The following is a 19082-nucleotide window of genomic DNA, read 5'->3' as shown; positions in this document are numbered from 1 at the left end:
TTGTATCAACAGGGAAGATATAGAGTTGACCTGATTGGTGTCGGCAATATTAATATGTATACAGAAAGTGCATATAAACGATTTCTTTTACATATACAAGAGTTATTATCGCGAAGGGAAACAATGTGTTGCATACTGGTGTCCGAAACCAAACGTGGATTGGAAATCATTTTATATGTGTACACTGTTGTACATAATTCGTTAATGCAGTACTGTTAATGTTTTTACGTTTAATCATTATTATCTAAGTGATCTTTGGAAACATCTCCATATACAACATGGAAAAATTGATTAAAATTGAGTAAACGTAACGCACTCAATTCCCTTTATTAAAATATGGACATATACGACTAAAATTAACAAAATGAGCGGCAAGCCGTGCAGTTCCCTCTCAATAATTAAAAAAAACATGTGACATTATGAATAAGCATATAATATCTGTGGCATAAGCTGTGTTGTATCGTTGCATCAAAAATATGGGTACGAGGGATGGGATTGTTTCCATTTTGTTCTTTTCTATGCAACCCGGTGAATTATGATTGATAACAAATGAACACATTTCATTAATTCTATAAAACATCACTTTTTTTGTACTCATCAATTTTAAGAATTTTACACAACGGAACCAGCATGTTCAAGTCTCATAAACACGAGTAATTTATCATTGAATCACAAGATCCGAATAAAATGTGCACAATATGGTCAAACATTATTTTGTTGTTCCTCGCTTTCTTCTCTTGAGTGATGCAGTTTTACTGATCGTGGGTTGCATATAATTAAATCACTCCATGACGGTGCTTATTGCGGATTAAAGCAAATTCGGGAACTAAAGTTCCACCAGGAAAGTTTCACACCTTGTACTTTGGAATATGAACGTAACGCTCTCTTTTAATCATCATGTATGCGAATATCTCGAAAGTGATCATGCTTCAACAATCTGCGGTCAAGGTCGAAGTCAAGGTCACTGCTACTATTAATTGGCTTATTTTGTCATCACTCTAGAAAGCTCATCCCTACAGAGCTTGATTAAATTTAATGATTTGGACATGCAAAAGAAGACCCTAAGAAGTTTGTGTTTCATAAGGTCAAGGTCAAAGTTGCTATCACTATTGATAGAAAGTCAAGTATAACAACAGGTTACTTACAACTTATTACAAGTGGTATGTACAAAATTATGCACACCACAACACATTAGAGGATTTGTACTATTTGTGATACCTTGTTATCATCGTAATAATTTCCCACTACTAAATTGTATATACTTATGCGTACATACCGATAAAGTACATTTGAATAATTATGCAATGAAAATATAATTCTACCGTTTTAACACCAATGCCAATGTGGTTTGTGCGCATGCACGGATGATGATTTATCATATTTGTGAAGTCTTATTTCAATAGTTGTATATGTCATTTAGTATGTATACATGTACTTGTGTTGATATGATCATATATTCTGCGGAGATGTGCATCTTAATTGACACTTATGACTTGTGAGAAGTATAGTTAAAAAAAATACTTATACAATATCATCCCTCATATTGTTCGGATTTCATCTGTCATAAACATTAAAGAAATAACGTGCATTGATTAAGGAGTGCGGCTGAGAGCTGCATGTGCAATCAATTCCTGAGTGGAAGATTATAGAGTGATGGACCCATGGACTTTAGAGTCAGAAATTCAGGGGTTGATTCGGTGCTTATTCCTCAGCTGCTTTTTATATATAGCAGCTTGTATTTTTTTTTTTTTATATCATTACACAATTTATAATCAAATTCCAAAAAACGTATATAAAGTAAAATGTTAAAATATATGATTAACGTTATCTAATTGTATATTGCATAATATCCATTTCTATCAATTACCGGATATTATTTGAATAACATGTGTTGTAATATGTGGAGAACTTAATATGGGCTTTAAGCCTGCTATTCAATCCAATCGATAACGATTATCAATAACATTTGTTGAAGTTAAGTAACACTCTTTTCGGTATTATTTTGGTTAGAAGTGTCTACTTGTTAACCTTTGTATTTGTTACCTTTAAATTCAACATGACGTCTTGCTAATAATTAATTCTATATACCAATTCTAGTTTTAAACTTAAACTTTTTTTTATTCAATCCTGACCTAGATGCAGCTGCCGGAGATGCTTTGAAAAAGACTGTTCGTGAAATGTTGGAAAATACAATGAAAGAGGCAGAAGATCAAATAAACAAGTTTGTCGAACCCCTTGGAGGGATAGAAGGTATCTTGGTAGAGCCATAATACATATTATATTATTAATGATATACATTTTTATTCTACGTTTTATTGTTTCAATCATTTTAAAATCGCATTAAATTTGAAACAAATTCCAGGGAAACCTTACACACATGATCAGTTAAGTATATTTGTGCCCCATTAGCAATCATTGTTTAACCAAACTAAGTGTACAGCATTTAACATTATTGGTTAAAACAACTATTCATGAATGTTTAACATGATTCATGAAAAGTGCAACGCAATTGACTTTACTCTGACAATTTTCTTATGATGGGGTATTTGTTAGCCTGTGATTTGTAGCATTTGATTACAAATAATTACTCATCAATTCGTGTTTGCCTGAAGTAAATTATTCTGATCTTAATACGACTGCTCCATAACTTATATAATTGTGTGTCTTTGTTGAAGACTTCAAAATAACCACGGACCGGGATACCAGGGTAATCACTGTTCAATTCATTGTAAAAAATGGCATGAAAAAGCATAAAGAATGTCTTCAGAAACAAATACAGCATATTTTAGGTTTCAAAGAGAGGACTTTCAACTTTGAAATTATCATAAGTAAGTATAATTCGTTATTCAATGCTACCAGCAATATATTGTTTTGCTTTAGATACTTGTTTTATAGTATGTGTTATATTGATGCGTTACAGAAGTGTCGTCAATGCTATATTGTGTTCGTATTGTTTTTTTAAGTAGAGAATTATCATAGGAAGTAAACTGTATAGTCAAAAATATGTACATCTATCACAAATCTTATAATATCATCTAGATACATTGATTAATGTTTTTATTTTATGTTTGTTTATCTTTTTCAAAGGTTGCATCATCGTGTCATTTGACATAACTGGTGTTACACATCCATTGGACGAATCTGCATTGGCCTTAGCAGAACGATTCAGTACAGGTCTCGAAGACGGATCTATTTTTCTGACTGATGAAACCGGAAACCCGTTACAAATACAACAGAATTCTCTGAAAATCAAAATGAAAAAGACAGCCGACGGTAAATTAATATATACATATATATATTAAAAGTTATTTTTACAGCAACTGATCGAAATGCCTACCTTAAGTATACAAACCTGAATTGTGACATACAGTGGGAATTGTGCGTTGAATATGAAAAAACTCTTCGTAGTTTATTGGTAAAATATAAGTATTATAAAGTTCTAGCAAGAATCTGTATCATTAGATCAATGTCATGTGAACATGGCCGTCCTTAAATGACCTTAGCTGTTAATAGGACGTTAAACAAAATCAAACAAACAAACAAACAAATGTCTATGTTATCAGCATATTTTTTACTGATGAGTTATATTGCTTAAATATAAAACCCAACAGATGTGTAAAACAATTGCAATAACGATTACAATGTAATATATCCAAACTGTACTAGCAATACATAACTCGTAAGATACGATTTCAAACAAGTTATGCGTTGCTAAAACACCACGTTCTGAATAGCATTATGCTAACCAAGAACACAAGAAGTGTATTGACGTTAGTATTGAGAAATAGAGAGATATTTTTTTTCAATGCAATGAATAAAAATAGATTGATTGTATACATAACCAATAACCATCTCCAATGGGAGGCACAGATTACCTAACAATAGAATTTGGATCTGACAGAAACAACCTAATTTATCTTTTTTTTTTTTATCTATTTCTATTCGGCACAGCATAAATCAAGACAATAACGCAAAACAATCGGCAAATTATCTAAATAAACGAATATTCTTATTATATAAACAACCTAGTTTTCAGAAGCATGCCATGACGAGCAGAGCACTCGATGAAAATTAGGTAACTTTCTGAAAAATAATTCATGATTCGGAGATTGATGAAATGTTGTTGTTACGCTCACCCACCACCACTGTATTCCCTCTACTTTAGACACGCACCGATAAAGCCAGTAAAAACAATGTTTTTTTACGATCACCCCCCCCCCCTTTTTTTTCGCTACGCAGACAGCACAGATTTGATCACAGTCAACTCACTTTTTAATTATTTTCATTTTAATTATGTGGTCCAATTAATATAATACAAGAAGAAAGTATGTATATTTCCATATACATTAAGTCAACATCAGATTAGTGGCATCATTGAAATACATGATATGAAATAGATGACTTATACATATTTTTGAGATTTTTTTTTTCTATGTATAATATACATAACGCCAAGCGTTACAACTTATTTTCATAACGCCAAACTTGTATCCATGCATTTGTTACTGGTATTGCTTTTAATGACAAATTAGCTCTGATAATTTAAGTATTTCCGGGAACATGACATAATCTTAATAAGACGTTCTCATCCTGACAATAAGGTCATGTGTCCTATTATTAAGACATGCTGTTTTCCTACTTTAAATATAGAGATTAACAACATACAAATATAGTGAACGTAGAGGAAAACGGAAAATCATTAAATATATTTACAAAGTATTCATATAGGATTGAATCTAGAATTTTGTTAGACAATTAATTTGCTTACACACCACATGAGCGGCCGTTGCGAAAACTCCATATTCTTTCCATATACTTCCAATTCACTATCAATGGGAAGGAAAATCAAAAACATAATTTACATCATTTATCCAGTTCGTGGAAATTAATGGATAACACGTTATATGTGTAAGTAAATTCACCTTAATTGATACATTATAATGTTGTAAACATATAGATTAATTCGTTATATCATCACTATTTTGATCACTGTGCGGACACATGTGTGACATCGAAAAACTGTCAGTTTGAGCTTTGTGATCGTCGGTTCGTCAGACGACAGAACGTATCACTGTTGGAAATATACTAAATTGTAGTTTAAAATAGTTCAATCTTAAAATTTCGAATTTAAGATTGACAATAAGACAAAGATACATAAAATAATAATAATAAACAGCGGGCGAGGTTAGTTTAGGCAATGGGAGACAACTCGAAAGACAATCAAATTGCTTTCTGAAAAATGGGGATTACAATTTTAAGAGTAGTCCCATGGAAAAAACAGGCGTTTATTCTAATATTAACAGCTGTTGTTTGTGGTCACATGCACTACTATTAACACAGAACATGTAACAGTGCACAAAATCAAATTTGGAATCATAAACAAATAGCATGGCATTTATGTAGCCTTTTACATTTCAGCTCACAAATATTTTAGATATTTTAGACTATAAATAAGCAAATGATAAATCAGCACACCATCTCGACAAAACTCTTTTTTTCTGTTATAAATTTGGCACAACACATATTTTATATCAACAATGTTTACATTCAAAACAGAAGGGTTGCATTATTTTAAGCATACGACGATTAGTTTTGATTTGCTTTTAAGATAAGGTCTTTTGATTTATTGTCTCTAAGTTCTTATCACCAAATAAAATGTTTGTCGTATTTGTTTTAACTATCATATTATAATTGTAAATACACTATTTTACAGCTGCCGTTGATGTGAGTTTGCCGATGGTAAGCATCGACCAAGCTGCATACATTGGTGCAACCGGTGAAATAGCTATCTTGAAAAGCAGGCTGCTGACGTCGACTCCTATCACCTCAGTTGCATGGTTCCGAATCGAAAACGAAGACAAAACAGAACATGTCATTGAGATTGACAACGAAAAATACTTTGGAGGTTCTATTGAGTCACCATCTTTGGTAATTGACGACATAAAAGTTGATGATGCAGGGCGTTATGTATGTCATGCTGCAAACAGATTTGGTGGCGGAAAAAGCTTCGCTACCTGCCTATGTGTTTTCAATAGTGGTATGTATGATACCGTTGCATAAGACATGATTTATCAGTGACTATAGTACATCATATACGATTGATANCGACCATCAACACCCCCCACCCCCACCACCACCACCACCAAAAAAAGGAGAAAGAAACATATTTGATATGTAAATGATATCTAACAGTGTTTCAGTGATACCGAATGTGGCTCATATTTTCATATATTTCACGAGTGCGCAGAAAAGTAACATCATAGCCACACGAGTGAAACAAATGTGGGTTTGCTGAAGACACAGTTAGATATTATGTTACTTACATTTTTAATCAACAAAAATCCTTCCAAGAATGCAAAGTGATATATCAAGCTGGCAATACCTGATTCGGATCCTTTATCGCTAGCGTGTCTAGACATTCTTCAAAACGTATGTTAGTTTGGGGGGGGGGGGGGGGAAGCACTTATTGTGAAATTCCCTAAATTACTTATTTTAAGGAGTATGCATTAAGTTAAGATTTCAATGAAGCTATGAAATAATCACTGTCACTGTCAGAAATAACCATGATAACTTATTTTTTCTGCTAATACCAAGACCTGGTGGGACTTGAGACGCTCCAACGCATTTCGTTTGACTTCAGTTTCCTCAGATCAAATATTTCGAATTGCTAGCATACATAGTAGTGCTCGCTTCAATGAAAAGAAAATTGTGAAATTAAAATTTCTTCCGGGATATAGTCATCCATGATTGGTACAGATATGTGTTCCATCATCAGGATAATCCATTTTTGTTGTTGTAGAAGTTTCAATTAGTGAAAATTCACTTGTATAGAAAAATCTAATTTTCAATGCTTCACTAGGAAAAAAATCGATACACATATAGATGTTATTTTGTTGTTTTTGTTAAACTAAATATGTTAAGGTAATATATTTATGCACATTGCATATATTGTCATATCAATTGTTGTTTTCTTTTATTTGTTTTCTTATATTGCCTCTACTGACTATCAAAATTATTTGCTACTTTTAGAAATAGTTGTAACGCGAAATGTTTTACACGAACTGTCAACGCATAGTGTCAATCATATTAATCCTATTCATACATTGAACTCTCTTGAGAACACTGGTATTTGTTTTATATCAGAAAACAGTGAAACCGGTTTCGCGGCGATACAAGCTGAAACGTCACTAAAAGACAGCCAGTCAGAAGTTAGTTCCGAAAAAACAAGCGACGACGATTCGGTGACACAAACATTTACTGAAAATGAGTCTCATGTAAGTAATTATAATAATAATATACAACATTTATATAGCGCCCTATATAATTTGTAAAATTACTCAAAGGCGCTTTACAACATATGGATAATATTAATGGTTATAATTATGAAAACAAACAACAAAGGCTTGCAATAACTTTGATACATTTAACAAGCAATGTGCACATAATTGAACAAATAAAAGGGTGGTATTTACATGACGTCTTTGCAAAGATTCTAAAATGCAGACGTGAGGAGGTAAGTTTTTATGTCCCTCTTGAACTTGGCCAGGGTATTTGACTTCCTAACAGCAGATGGTAAGCTTTCTACAACGTAGCCGAAACCCTCCCAAAGCATCTGTTTCCGTAGGAGATTTTGGGACACACAACAAAGAGTCTGACTCCGACCGCAGTGATCTTGGCGGCTATTATACTCAATGTATATGTACCACAATACATACAAGAAGAGATTAATGATTATATATCTGATTTGACATTGTTAATAACTTTATAATACAAACTTGTTAAGGACATTATTTTTCGACAGGACCGACTACATGTACATGTTGGTCTGAACATGTCTTTTTATAGGTTTTATGACAATAAACAGACTATACATTTAAAATGTATTATAAATGTGTCAAAACAATCTGTGAACCCCTGAGCGAATCTAACGTTTTCTTAACGTGCACACGATTTAATATCAGGTCCTACGATACTGCAATTTTGGGCGCTGGCTTCAGGATGTGAATCTCTTAAAAGCCAAAACCTTCCTGGATTAAACTTCTTATCTTATATGTATTTTTGGAAAATGGAGTTAAAGGGGCTTGTCGGGGAAAAAAATACTAAATAAATGGGTCTAAATGCGTTCTCTGACCTTCCAAAAGTTATACCACGGCAATATGATGGTAGAGTTCTGCTTGCAATGTCCAGTTTTGACCACTTAAATCTCGGGGAAGCCCCGCGTAAACTTAGCGCAGATCCATTTATATATGTCACGTGGATGTTTCGAAAGTGAGGCAGTGAAGATAACAACAATAGCACGTCGTCATGTGCCATGTCGGACTCAACTAGCGGACAAGACAGCAACACTATACGTAAATAATTGTTTTCAAAGGTCATGTATGATGCAAGTGTAGTATTCCTACCTATATGTTGTTGTTATATATAACGGAATTGATACCTCGTGCCTGTCATGACTTTTGCACGCATCTTTTTCTTTCGCCGCGATGTTTACATTTGGTCTTGTTGATGACGCACGTGCGGTAAAATTACATCCCTGATCTGGGTCAATTAAGAGTTTTAGACTGTCAGGTGACGATTTAGGATTTCTTTAATATAATTATAATTTTTACTCTTAGGGAGTGCATTTCAGCAAAATTTGAATCGGTATATTTCATAAGAAGATACTTTAAACATGTGTATGTCATTTTAGCAAATATGACATTTTTTCCCCGACCAGCCCCTTTAATGGGATAGTAGAAAATGAAAACAATATATGTCCTTCTGTTCGTTTTTGTGCTTTGATCGGTCAAAGATACCAATTTGACATAATACTTAAAGTATGTGATTTTATGTGATTGTTTGGTTTTTTACCAGTTGCAGGACAAATTCCTACACAATCTTCTAAGTATGATTTAAGATATGTATGAGTGTTTGCAGAATTTACAAAAGTGTATGTTCTTTGTAATTATCAAATATATTTCTTAAACTTATTCTGTTAACCCAAACGAGCAATTTAAGTAATCCCCTTCCCCTTATTTTTAACAGCAAAAGACTCATGTTTTTGCAGATTAAACGCTTGATATAAAACGTTGTGTTATCATGTTTTTTTGAATATTCAATAAATCAAAAGAAAATAGGTCTCTCTTTTTTAAACAGCCATAACGATTGAGAGATTAATATAATAATTATTTGACATATTTTTTACCATGTAGGGGTCAAAAAACAAAAGTGCTTCAGTTAAACTAATATGCGGATAAAATACCAAGAAATGTATAATTTCAACTTTGTTGCATAATACTTTCATCATATTGAACATTTTACAGTTGTACAGCGAACATAATCTTGAAAGAATACAAAAATCGCGACACAATGTTGATTTAAGTGAACAATCTAATTACACACTTTTTTAAATGCACACTTTCAAAATGGCCGGCGAATTTGTCATTGTTTTTAATTTCTGTAAAAACAGGATTCTAATTTGTTGACACATTTTTCGGATAGTTGTTTGGTATTAAATCTGATCATAGTTTGTTATATATTACAAACAAAGCCTTAAACGAGATCAAAACGAGACTTGAACGTTATTGAGATCTCAGAATAGTACATCCTTAAAGCACTTTACAGAGAAATGGTCTACAGGATAATATTCAGCATATATCTAAAATAATAAGTTATGTATCAAAATAAAGGTGACTGAATGTACCATTTTTTTCCCCAAATGACGTTATTACACTTACTTTAAAAACATTGACGTTAACAAAATGCTTGAAGTTCATTGACGCAAACCTCAATGTTAGATTCACGATAGATGATATATATATATATTTTTGTTTTTGTTTTTTTACAAATATTCTATTTCCCCAGCCATTTTGTTCATATATATGTATACACATATACTGCTTCGAAGCCGATATATATATACATATATAAATATTTTGATAAGGGATGCCAGGGCTGGGGAGCCCTGGAGTCAGCCCCTTAACAATATGGTGTCCTCACGCAGGATGGTTCTCATTCATAGATGATATATTTATTCTTATAAACCATAGAGCATACTTAAACACTTTTATTTTTGCAACCAAAAATGCAAATAAATTATCCTTATTTAAAAATGTTGCTAAAATTTCTGCATTTTGTTTCTGAAAAGCTATGCGAAATATGACACAATGAAATGCATATTAAAATGTTTAAGTTATACGTATTACCATGACGACCGTGTAAATAAAAAATAATATGTTCACATTTATATTCGTAGCACATACAATTGAAAGAAAAACTCGAGTTTTAAGGTTTTATTGATGGTTTTGACTTTTGGTTGATTCCATTTACCTTTATTTGAATCACAAGGGAACTCAATGGTATTTTAACACAGGTAACTATGAAGAAGAGCGGGCATGAACTCGTAGGAAAATATACTATTACAATTTGCCATATGGATGACAATTTTATTATCATCATTAGTGTTTCTTGTGGTTTTGCTGTCACTGACCTTAATGACCTAAACAACTATCTATTTAAACTGTTCTTTACGCACGTAAACATAAATATATTGTGTTTTGAGATAGTCAAAATATTTGTTGTCAAATTGTAATATTGGCTATCCAGTTTGTCCCAAAACCAACTAGAGAAAGCATGAGTGTTAATAAAACTGTGGTTTGCAGCCAAACCCATAAAGCTAGATGAATAACAATGAATACAAGTATACCCTCGAACAAGTGCTAAGAAATTCTGAAAGGATAACCGTAATGTTACATTTTTATACATATGAAACATCATAAACACAGACCTTTTCCCCGTCCAACACGATTCAGTTCCATTTGTCAAATATGCATATGGGTTACAATAAGGATTGGTTGATACCTTAAGTCTGTCTGATACGTTGTATATTGTTTATGATAAAGCAAATGCATGTGATAAAGACTACATCAGAAATCTATTTATTCGAAGTTTATGTTGTGGTATTATATCATTTAACATACAACATGTATGGCTAGGTTTAACACATTAGACGAGGAACCCGTTAGCTGGCACTTTGAAGCGACGTGTCTTTCTATCGTGGGTCAGATAAGGAGGACATACAAAAACCCCTTAAATATAATCTCTATTTCTTCCGTTTCGATACATGAATTTCCACCCTATTACTTATATCATGCATAGGGGAAAAATGTATTCTTAGTTTTATTTTTTGTATAGATATACATTCGCGTTTTGTCATCATCATATGATATAAAATTAAGGTTAGTGTAGAGACCACCCGAAGATTAAGGTGGGCAAAGTTGGCAAAGTTACCAAAATAATAAATGGCATATTTTATGTCAAAACGGCATGATCTTATTATATATTTTCTTCCCAGTTGCGACGTATTGTGTAACATTTAACAGTTGCAAATAAACTGTTGTATATCGACTTAATCATGTAAACGATCATCTCTATAGGTTAGCAGTAACTTAACCAAATCTCAAGATATAGGGTTCGAAGTGAGCAGGATGGGGAGCTTCAATCAAAACTGGTGTGTATCAAAATAGAATCAAAAATGAATATAGTGAAATTACATTTATAGTATGTTTCTGGTCCCATACTGCAAGTATGATTTCGTTAGCATTAAAAATAAACTTTTCATACTTCAGTGTATCTCGCAATTTCGGTTATCTGTAATATAAGACAAGTGAATCAGCTCTCTTTCTGCTTCAGGACAAGTTTTTAACATCAGCTGTAGCCGGTGGTCATACTAATACAGAGAAACTACTGTTGGAAAAGGGAAGAGACCATTACGATGTAAGTTTTAAAAAAAAAGTCGAGTACATATAAAACGTCTTTTACAAGAGACCGTTTAATTTATATGGGAAAACAGCTTGAAGCAGAACGCAATTAAGTTATAAATACGTTAAATGACACGATTATAATTTCGTTCATAGTCCAGTTGATACAATTGCTTCTGGTAGTGACTTATAGTGAAAGTACACAAATATTTGTAGTTCAATTAGTACATTGTCAGGAATTTCTGTATCGCCCAAGTCACAATTCAAAAATATATGAATAAATATTTTTCAAATAATTTATTTTGAACTTTTCCCTCATAAATATACATGTAAATGCACAGTTGTGCTTACAACGGTGTTTACAGTTAGGTGAGTTTGGTATCATTGCAGTGTTGAATTTGACATACAAAAACACTCACTAGACCTCTTCAGCTTGTCCTTTAAAACCAATGATAGTGCCAGTGTTCCTGGTATCGCCAACATTTACAAATCGCACGGTATAGCTCTCTCTCTCTCTTAAAACTGAGTGATAACTATCAGTGATACTCGGGGTACAAATGATGTTAGCCCAGCATCAATGTGGTCATTGGCTTTTGTTCTACTCGGTTTACAAATATCATGTATAGATAGGTATCATTATTGAAAAGAAGGGTTTACTGTTACTTGTTATACATGTACATTAATTGCAGCAGTGTTTAGCATACCAAACGATTCGTTGAACAAAAAGCAGGAACATAATTAAATAAACGTAACGACAACATACCTCACAAGACGAGTATACTGGGCACACCATAAAGGCCGGGCGTTCGGAATTGATCAAGGCACGTACTTTTGTCTTTGCCTATCAAGGTCGTCCATACGCTTTTTTGTATTTTTTGTACAACTCGGATGTGAGTATAAGGGTGCAAAACATAGATGGAAAACTTCACCCCATGCTTATTATAGACTCGTGTTTTCCACTGCTTGTCCCGATGAGATAACATCACTGTATACGTTGATGTGTAAAACAAAAATATAAAGACGATATTTCCATCATATGATAAATAATAGATGATCAATTTCCATATCAAAATGTGCCATAGAGGTCAAATACACGTCCTGTGCGTTATACATTACATATATCATGTAAGTTGGTTTACTTCTTTTCATATTTGTAGGTACCATTTCAAGGATTGGCTGCGGAAGACAACCCACCTTCAGAAGTTCTTAAAATACACTCCGAAACGGTGGAGAAATTAGGTAAATTATTTTCGATAAAAGATCGTCAATGGCGTATCATTTGTGAACAGGTTAAAATGAAGGCTCTCCTGTCTGATTCTGACCTAAGAGATGGTACAAACATGAAGGGACTATTCATAGCATTAATGAAGAGAAATAAGATTGATTACGGAGAATACAACCAAATTCGTGAAATTATTGGTGACCAAGACGTTGTTGCTACAAAATGAAAGTGATGCGGTATTTTAATTAACGAAATTTAGTGATCAAACTGAAAAAAATAATGTTTCATTTTTTTCCTTCTTTTCATTTGTGCTTACTAATTATACAATATTGCAAACTAATCTTTGCTTACACGGATGATAGCTTTACTGGGTGGTGGTTAAATAATGAATTTCAAAATTATTGTTGTATTGTTAAGTTCAAGTTTGATTCAACTGGATTCACTATTGCATAAAATAGATTTAGTCAAGTTCGTGTTCCACATTCCCTTTGCTAATAATTATTTAATAACATATATTTGAATGTGTAATTAAGCATTGAATAATTTAGCAAATGTTGTGGAAGGGCTTTATGTAAGTTAGTCAACAATAGAAATGTGTGTTATAGGATAAAATAATAGTTATGTTTTATTGAGTTATTTCGAGCAGCTCTGTGAACGACAAATTAAGTATTGACAACAATTAATTGAAGACGACGCAAAAGATTGATGACGTCACAAAAGCTTATGTTGTTGTTGTCTAATGAAACCTAGGAGACTGTTTCATTTTTATCCTAATGAGAGAACACCATAACAATTTTGTCGTATACAAATGATACATTTAAATGCATGATTAATCGATCTGAAAGTGAGGTGATGTTTGTAATTTACTAAATTCAATGTTGAAACTGGAAAAAAATCCTGTTTAATTTTAGAATTATTTTTCGATACCATCAGCTCTTTTCATGTTTAATTACTGGTAATAAAATATCGCAAATAAATTTGTGTTTACTTGGACGATAGCTCTATCTCTATGTCTAGCTTCAGGTTCTAAACGACTTGTCAAGATTGCTATTAAAAAATGATCGCAACTTAACTATTACTTAAGCCAAAAACAAAATAAAATATCATGGGATTCAAAATAATAACGGTCATATATCATAATCAATATAATAAAGATATCAGAAAACAGTAAGGTAGAGGATGTTTTTGCTTTTGTGGATGAGCGTTGGTTTTTTCGTATTTTTTTTTGAAATTAGACTTTATTTATTGTTAGGTTTAAGTTTGAATTAACAGGATCCACTATTGTATAAATTAACTGTAGTGCACTTAGTGTTCCAATTCCCTTTGATAATACAAATGAATGAGTTTCATTTGAACATGTTAACGCTTTTGTTTTTTGATATTTCAGATTTGTTTAAATGTATAGTTTGTAATAGCGTTTCTTAGAAATGTAAACATTTATAAAGCAACATGTTAAAGTTAAACTTCTTGTGATAACTGCGTATCTTACATAACGGCCCCTTGGACATAGAGGGTACATCTGCTTACACTAGTTATGTGCGTGTTTTTTTTAAACTTGTAAGAAAGCAAGTTAGGTCCCTTGAACCTCGATCTTGATATGAACTTTGATGCTTCCTGTATATTTCATAATTGCGTTTTATCAAAGCAATATAACGTCATCTTTAACAAATTACTAATGTGAATTTTGTATATGTACTTATTTTGATGACATAGTATTGTTATATATCAGTGCCTTATACATTTAATGAGGACTCATTTAAATCGTACTATCAATTTATATATGTAAATTTTAATTATTCATAGGTTCTTTAAATTGAAGATATCGCTTACAAACACATTTTATTTAATAATAACGGCCATAGAGGCCAATTAATAAATTAAATAATCCAATTAAATAACGTGTCATCTTATTCTCGTCACTTGCTATTATTTTTTTAATTTAATGTGATGTTTATAAGAAATAATGTCCATCATACCGACCAAACGAAGTAAATGCTTGTATATGTTTTGTTAGGAAAACGCAAAATTAGCCGTGATTCTGATTCTGAAACTGAAAATGAAGGACGAGAATCGCCACAAAGGAAAGGTAAGTGTCAATATTGTGTTTAAGTATTGACTATTTCATCTTTAATTTATTACAAGTAAAAGTCAAAAGCGTTTTGATTTCAATCAAATATTACGACCTTAATGCTTTTTTACCGATTTGAATAAATATTGAGTATACTTTACATAGGTGGTGTTGATGTTTTATCAATAGGATAGCGGTGACACAACAACTCCCCCATTTCCCACCATTTGTGATTCGATGCATCAAGGTATCAAAAGCGAAAAGCGATCTGAGTTGATCAAACAGTTTTTTAAACAATTTAATTTTGATGGTAATTTGGCATACCTTATTACATATATGACCTAAATACCTAAGTAAATTAAATACAACATGATTGCACAAACACAATCATGCTACTATGGCTCGCCATTTGGTCTAGCCGCGCTCTTTATAAATTATTCCGCGGGTCATACAATTGAAACTGTTAAGATCTCAACCATGTAAATATAATGGGTGTAACACTCCTCCTTTATAACATAGATGGTTCCTCGGCCAAAATAGAACTTCGTGTCACGCAATGAATCTTAATCGTTTCCCTTAAATAACACTTATGCATAAATTCCGAATGGAGGAGTTAAACCTCATAGCTAATCCTGGCAGCACGAATATCTGTCTTTTCATGTCTCGCTATTGAATAGTTGATATATGATTGGTATCTTTACACTTTCTATGCAGTTAGGTATAGAGCAACACATACAGATTAGTACACATCAATGTGCAATATAGTATCTGGTATATATCTATCCACCGGATGCGTAACACTGCCGCATGTATACAAAAGACACAATTATATAGGTATTAGTTGACTAAATGTTGTCTTAAAGTGGAAATAGTCAATGTAAGATGTTTCACAATATGCACAACTCTCAACAAAATGTCAGATTGAAAATGATAACGTTAAGCTACTGTCTGGAAAAAAAATCAAATCTCAAAAAAAATGTAAAATTGTATTGAAAAATACGACATAGCGTACAACCAGATACGCATGATATAACGAGCATGATAAACTACATATTAGACAAACCACAATCTAAGGTTGTTTTGAATCTGTCAAGTATGTCCGCACATAAACAAATATATCACTTTTCTGGACAAGTTGGTCAGAAGTGAGAAAAAATTAACACATATGTCGGTTGCATGGATACATATCACAGTATCTTTAAAAATACGTTATCAATTTAGCATGAATGAAACTGATTTAAGAAAATGGGGTTTGGTTTGGTTATATTTAGTTTGACGCCCTATTAATAGCTAAGATTTTGTAAGGACGTTACTCCATGTGTGTTGTGTCAGCGTGTAATGTATGTATGTGTGCTATACACATGGTATGTTGGTGTATTTGCCCCCTTGTGATAGCGCGGATATGATACCGTCTTTATAGTGATATCTCACTGAAATACTATACCGAAGGCTCCCAGCACAGCATTCCGCCATATGAGACAGTTATTTCCATTAATCCAAATGCTGAACGTTAAGCAGGGAATAACAACTACCATTTTTAACGACAATGGTATGTCCTAGCCTGGAGACAGAACCAATAGCTGTCCTCGCCTCGGCGAACGCTCGACATTACCGCCAGCAGTGAGGTATTGCCAAGCAAGGTGCTAGGAAATAAAAGTAGAAAGAAGATAAAGATCCAAAATGTTGCAATGGGTGTAGCAGATTGTTTTTGGTGGTTTTTGTGTCCCCAAGTGACCCCGACCTGCAGGGGTTCAGAAAATGGAAGATTTGTCACAGAAAACATGGATTTATTTCGAAAGGAGAACCGTGAAATGTGTTCTATGATGATGCATATCAAAGGTTAAAAATCCTCTTACCCAATTAAGAAGACCAATCATAGTCGCTCTCAAACTACATCAGTCTACATTTTATACTTTGAAACGTTTGACGACCATGACTGGGTTTTAAATTAGTTGTTTTGTGTCAATTGTATTCGAACTAATTGTATTCGTTTCCCATATCTGTATAATAAACATCACAAGAGGATACACCAAACTAGCTTGAAGACTTCGACTCTCTACAACTGTTCGTATGGATAGTCACAAACTTAGTCAAAAAATAATCTGAAAGTCAACAAAGGTTTAGACAACTTTTAAATCGATAAAATCCTACACTACAAGTTCTTTTAAGTTGAAATATCACTGGGCTTTAGAAACAGTAGCTCCCAGTTGTTTCAAACTAAAAAATGCAACATTTAGTTTAAGTGATTCTACGACAACCCCAACATCAGGATGTTCCTCTTATTTTACACCGACAAATTATAATGTTCAAGCTGCAAACGTGGTAAACGGCGATTTAAGTCCAGAAGTGAATTCGCTTTCAGAGTTTGGTAAATCTATCAGGTTAACCATTCAAGAATGATAGCAGTGTAAAACCTAATAATAGAGACAAAAAAACTCCTGGTGGTCGGGTGGCGCAGTAAAACGCTCACTTGCCTTTCACCAAGGCGACCGTGGTTCGATTCCCCGATCAAACGTGAAAAGGTTTGGGGTCACCTGCCCAACTACGTGGGGTTTCTCCGGGTACTCCAGTTTCCATCCGCACTAAGATCCCGCGCTCTAACATCCAGGCCGACAAGAGTAGTTAATATAAGTTGAAATAACTTGTTTCATAATTGTTGTAAAAAAAATAAAGTTTATTATAAAAAAAAACGCTAGTTCGCAGTTCTTGACCCCAAAATACTAGCTTATTATGTCATGTATTTCCTCATATTGAAATATGGATATGGAGATTCCACGTTTGTGTTGAATTTTAAAACTATGCAACCTATGCTATTGTCTAAACTTCTAACTTCCAATTTTGATAGTGGTCAATCATGCGTGTAGTTGTTGTGTGATATTAAATGTAATGAATGGTAATGTATGTGAATTAAAACAAAACCTTTAAAAGACCATTTGAATAATGATGCAGGTTGATGAACATGTTTTATGGACATCATGATCTCATAAGGAAAACATTTTCTGAGAAATGAGGTTGACGTTTTCATTATACTCTTAAGTATTAACGGAAGTTTAGTTGGTACTATCTCCTTATGTATTTTCAATGTGGTACGTATCATAATTAAGCGTTCACTATGGAGTATCGATGAATACAATTCATAAACATGTAACTGAACATTCCATATTACATTGACATTGGTTAATCCAAAATCATTTTCATTTTTTGTTTATGTTGTTTATGTCAGACTAAATATTTTCGAAGAAATATAATTTCGCACATGACAAAACAATACCCATTATACTTTTTATATCCATTCATGTTATGGTATTTAGCTTCTACTGATAGTAAGACTAATTTGAAGCTCGGAAACAAATATAACGCGAAGTGCTTAACAAAACATGACAAAACATAGTGTAAATGATATTGTTCGTATTGCATAAATTATATCTAAAGACATATTTATTTATTTTTTCAGACAACCTTGAAACATTTTTGGCGCTACAACCTGAGACGTCACAACGAGACAGCCAGGAGTCGCTTGTAAGTAACATTATCTAAACATCAAATTGTACAGAACGATTCCTGTTTTTCTTTTGCATTCCATTAGCACATTCGGTATTATTGCTGGTACCTTGGACATTCTAAATAACTTCATAAGTAAAACTAACTTGTTATTGGCATTTTCTTTCGAGATGACTGATTGTACATGTTGGGCTGTTCATGTAATCAGGAAATTATAATTTAAGGTTTGATGATTTAAAACAGAAAGTGCAAACGTAAATATCCTATACTTGTGTGTAAGTGTTTACCCCAGAGCCATGCTAGAGGTTCCTTAACGTGATAATCATAACGTCATTAAAATAGCCAAGTATATATATACTACAAACACTGAGAAAATCAGTCAGTCTACTATGATATATTACTCGGGTTCTTGTTCATGTAGCTAACCTACTAATCCCCATCCCTAGCCAATAGGTCATAGGTCCCATGAGTCAGACATATTTGTGTATTCTCATGCAGCAACACTCTACAACTAAGTGATATTCATCATTCATTTAATATCAAGTTCATTTTG

The 19082-nt window shown here is 32.9% G+C and overlaps 1 protein-coding gene across 1 annotated transcript in view; it reads left to right on the top strand.

Annotated features, from left to right (window-relative positions):
* Positions 1-13186, top strand: part of LOC110453773 — a 36869-nt gene extending 23683 nt beyond the window's left edge. Inside the window, exons 5-11 of the mRNA XM_021502909.1 lie at positions 2137-2250; positions 2676-2828; positions 3088-3273; positions 5714-6037; positions 7144-7274; positions 11671-11754; positions 12896-13186. Coding sequence (XP_021358584.1) covers positions 2137-2250; positions 2676-2828; positions 3088-3273; positions 5714-6037; positions 7144-7274; positions 11671-11754; positions 12896-13186 — 1283 coding nt within the window. The remainder of the gene's footprint in view (positions 1-2136; positions 2251-2675; positions 2829-3087; positions 3274-5713; positions 6038-7143; positions 7275-11670; positions 11755-12895) is intronic.
* Positions 13187-19082: the final 5896 nt, after the last annotated feature.

This window comes from Mizuhopecten yessoensis, unplaced genomic scaffold, assembly GCF_002113885.1.
Source record: "Mizuhopecten yessoensis strain PY_sf001 unplaced genomic scaffold, ASM211388v2 scaffold7497, whole genome shotgun sequence".
In the NCBI taxonomy this organism is placed as follows: Eukaryota; Metazoa; Mollusca; class Bivalvia; order Pectinida; family Pectinidae; genus Mizuhopecten; species Mizuhopecten yessoensis.
This window is presented reverse-complemented; position numbering and strand designations above follow the sequence as displayed.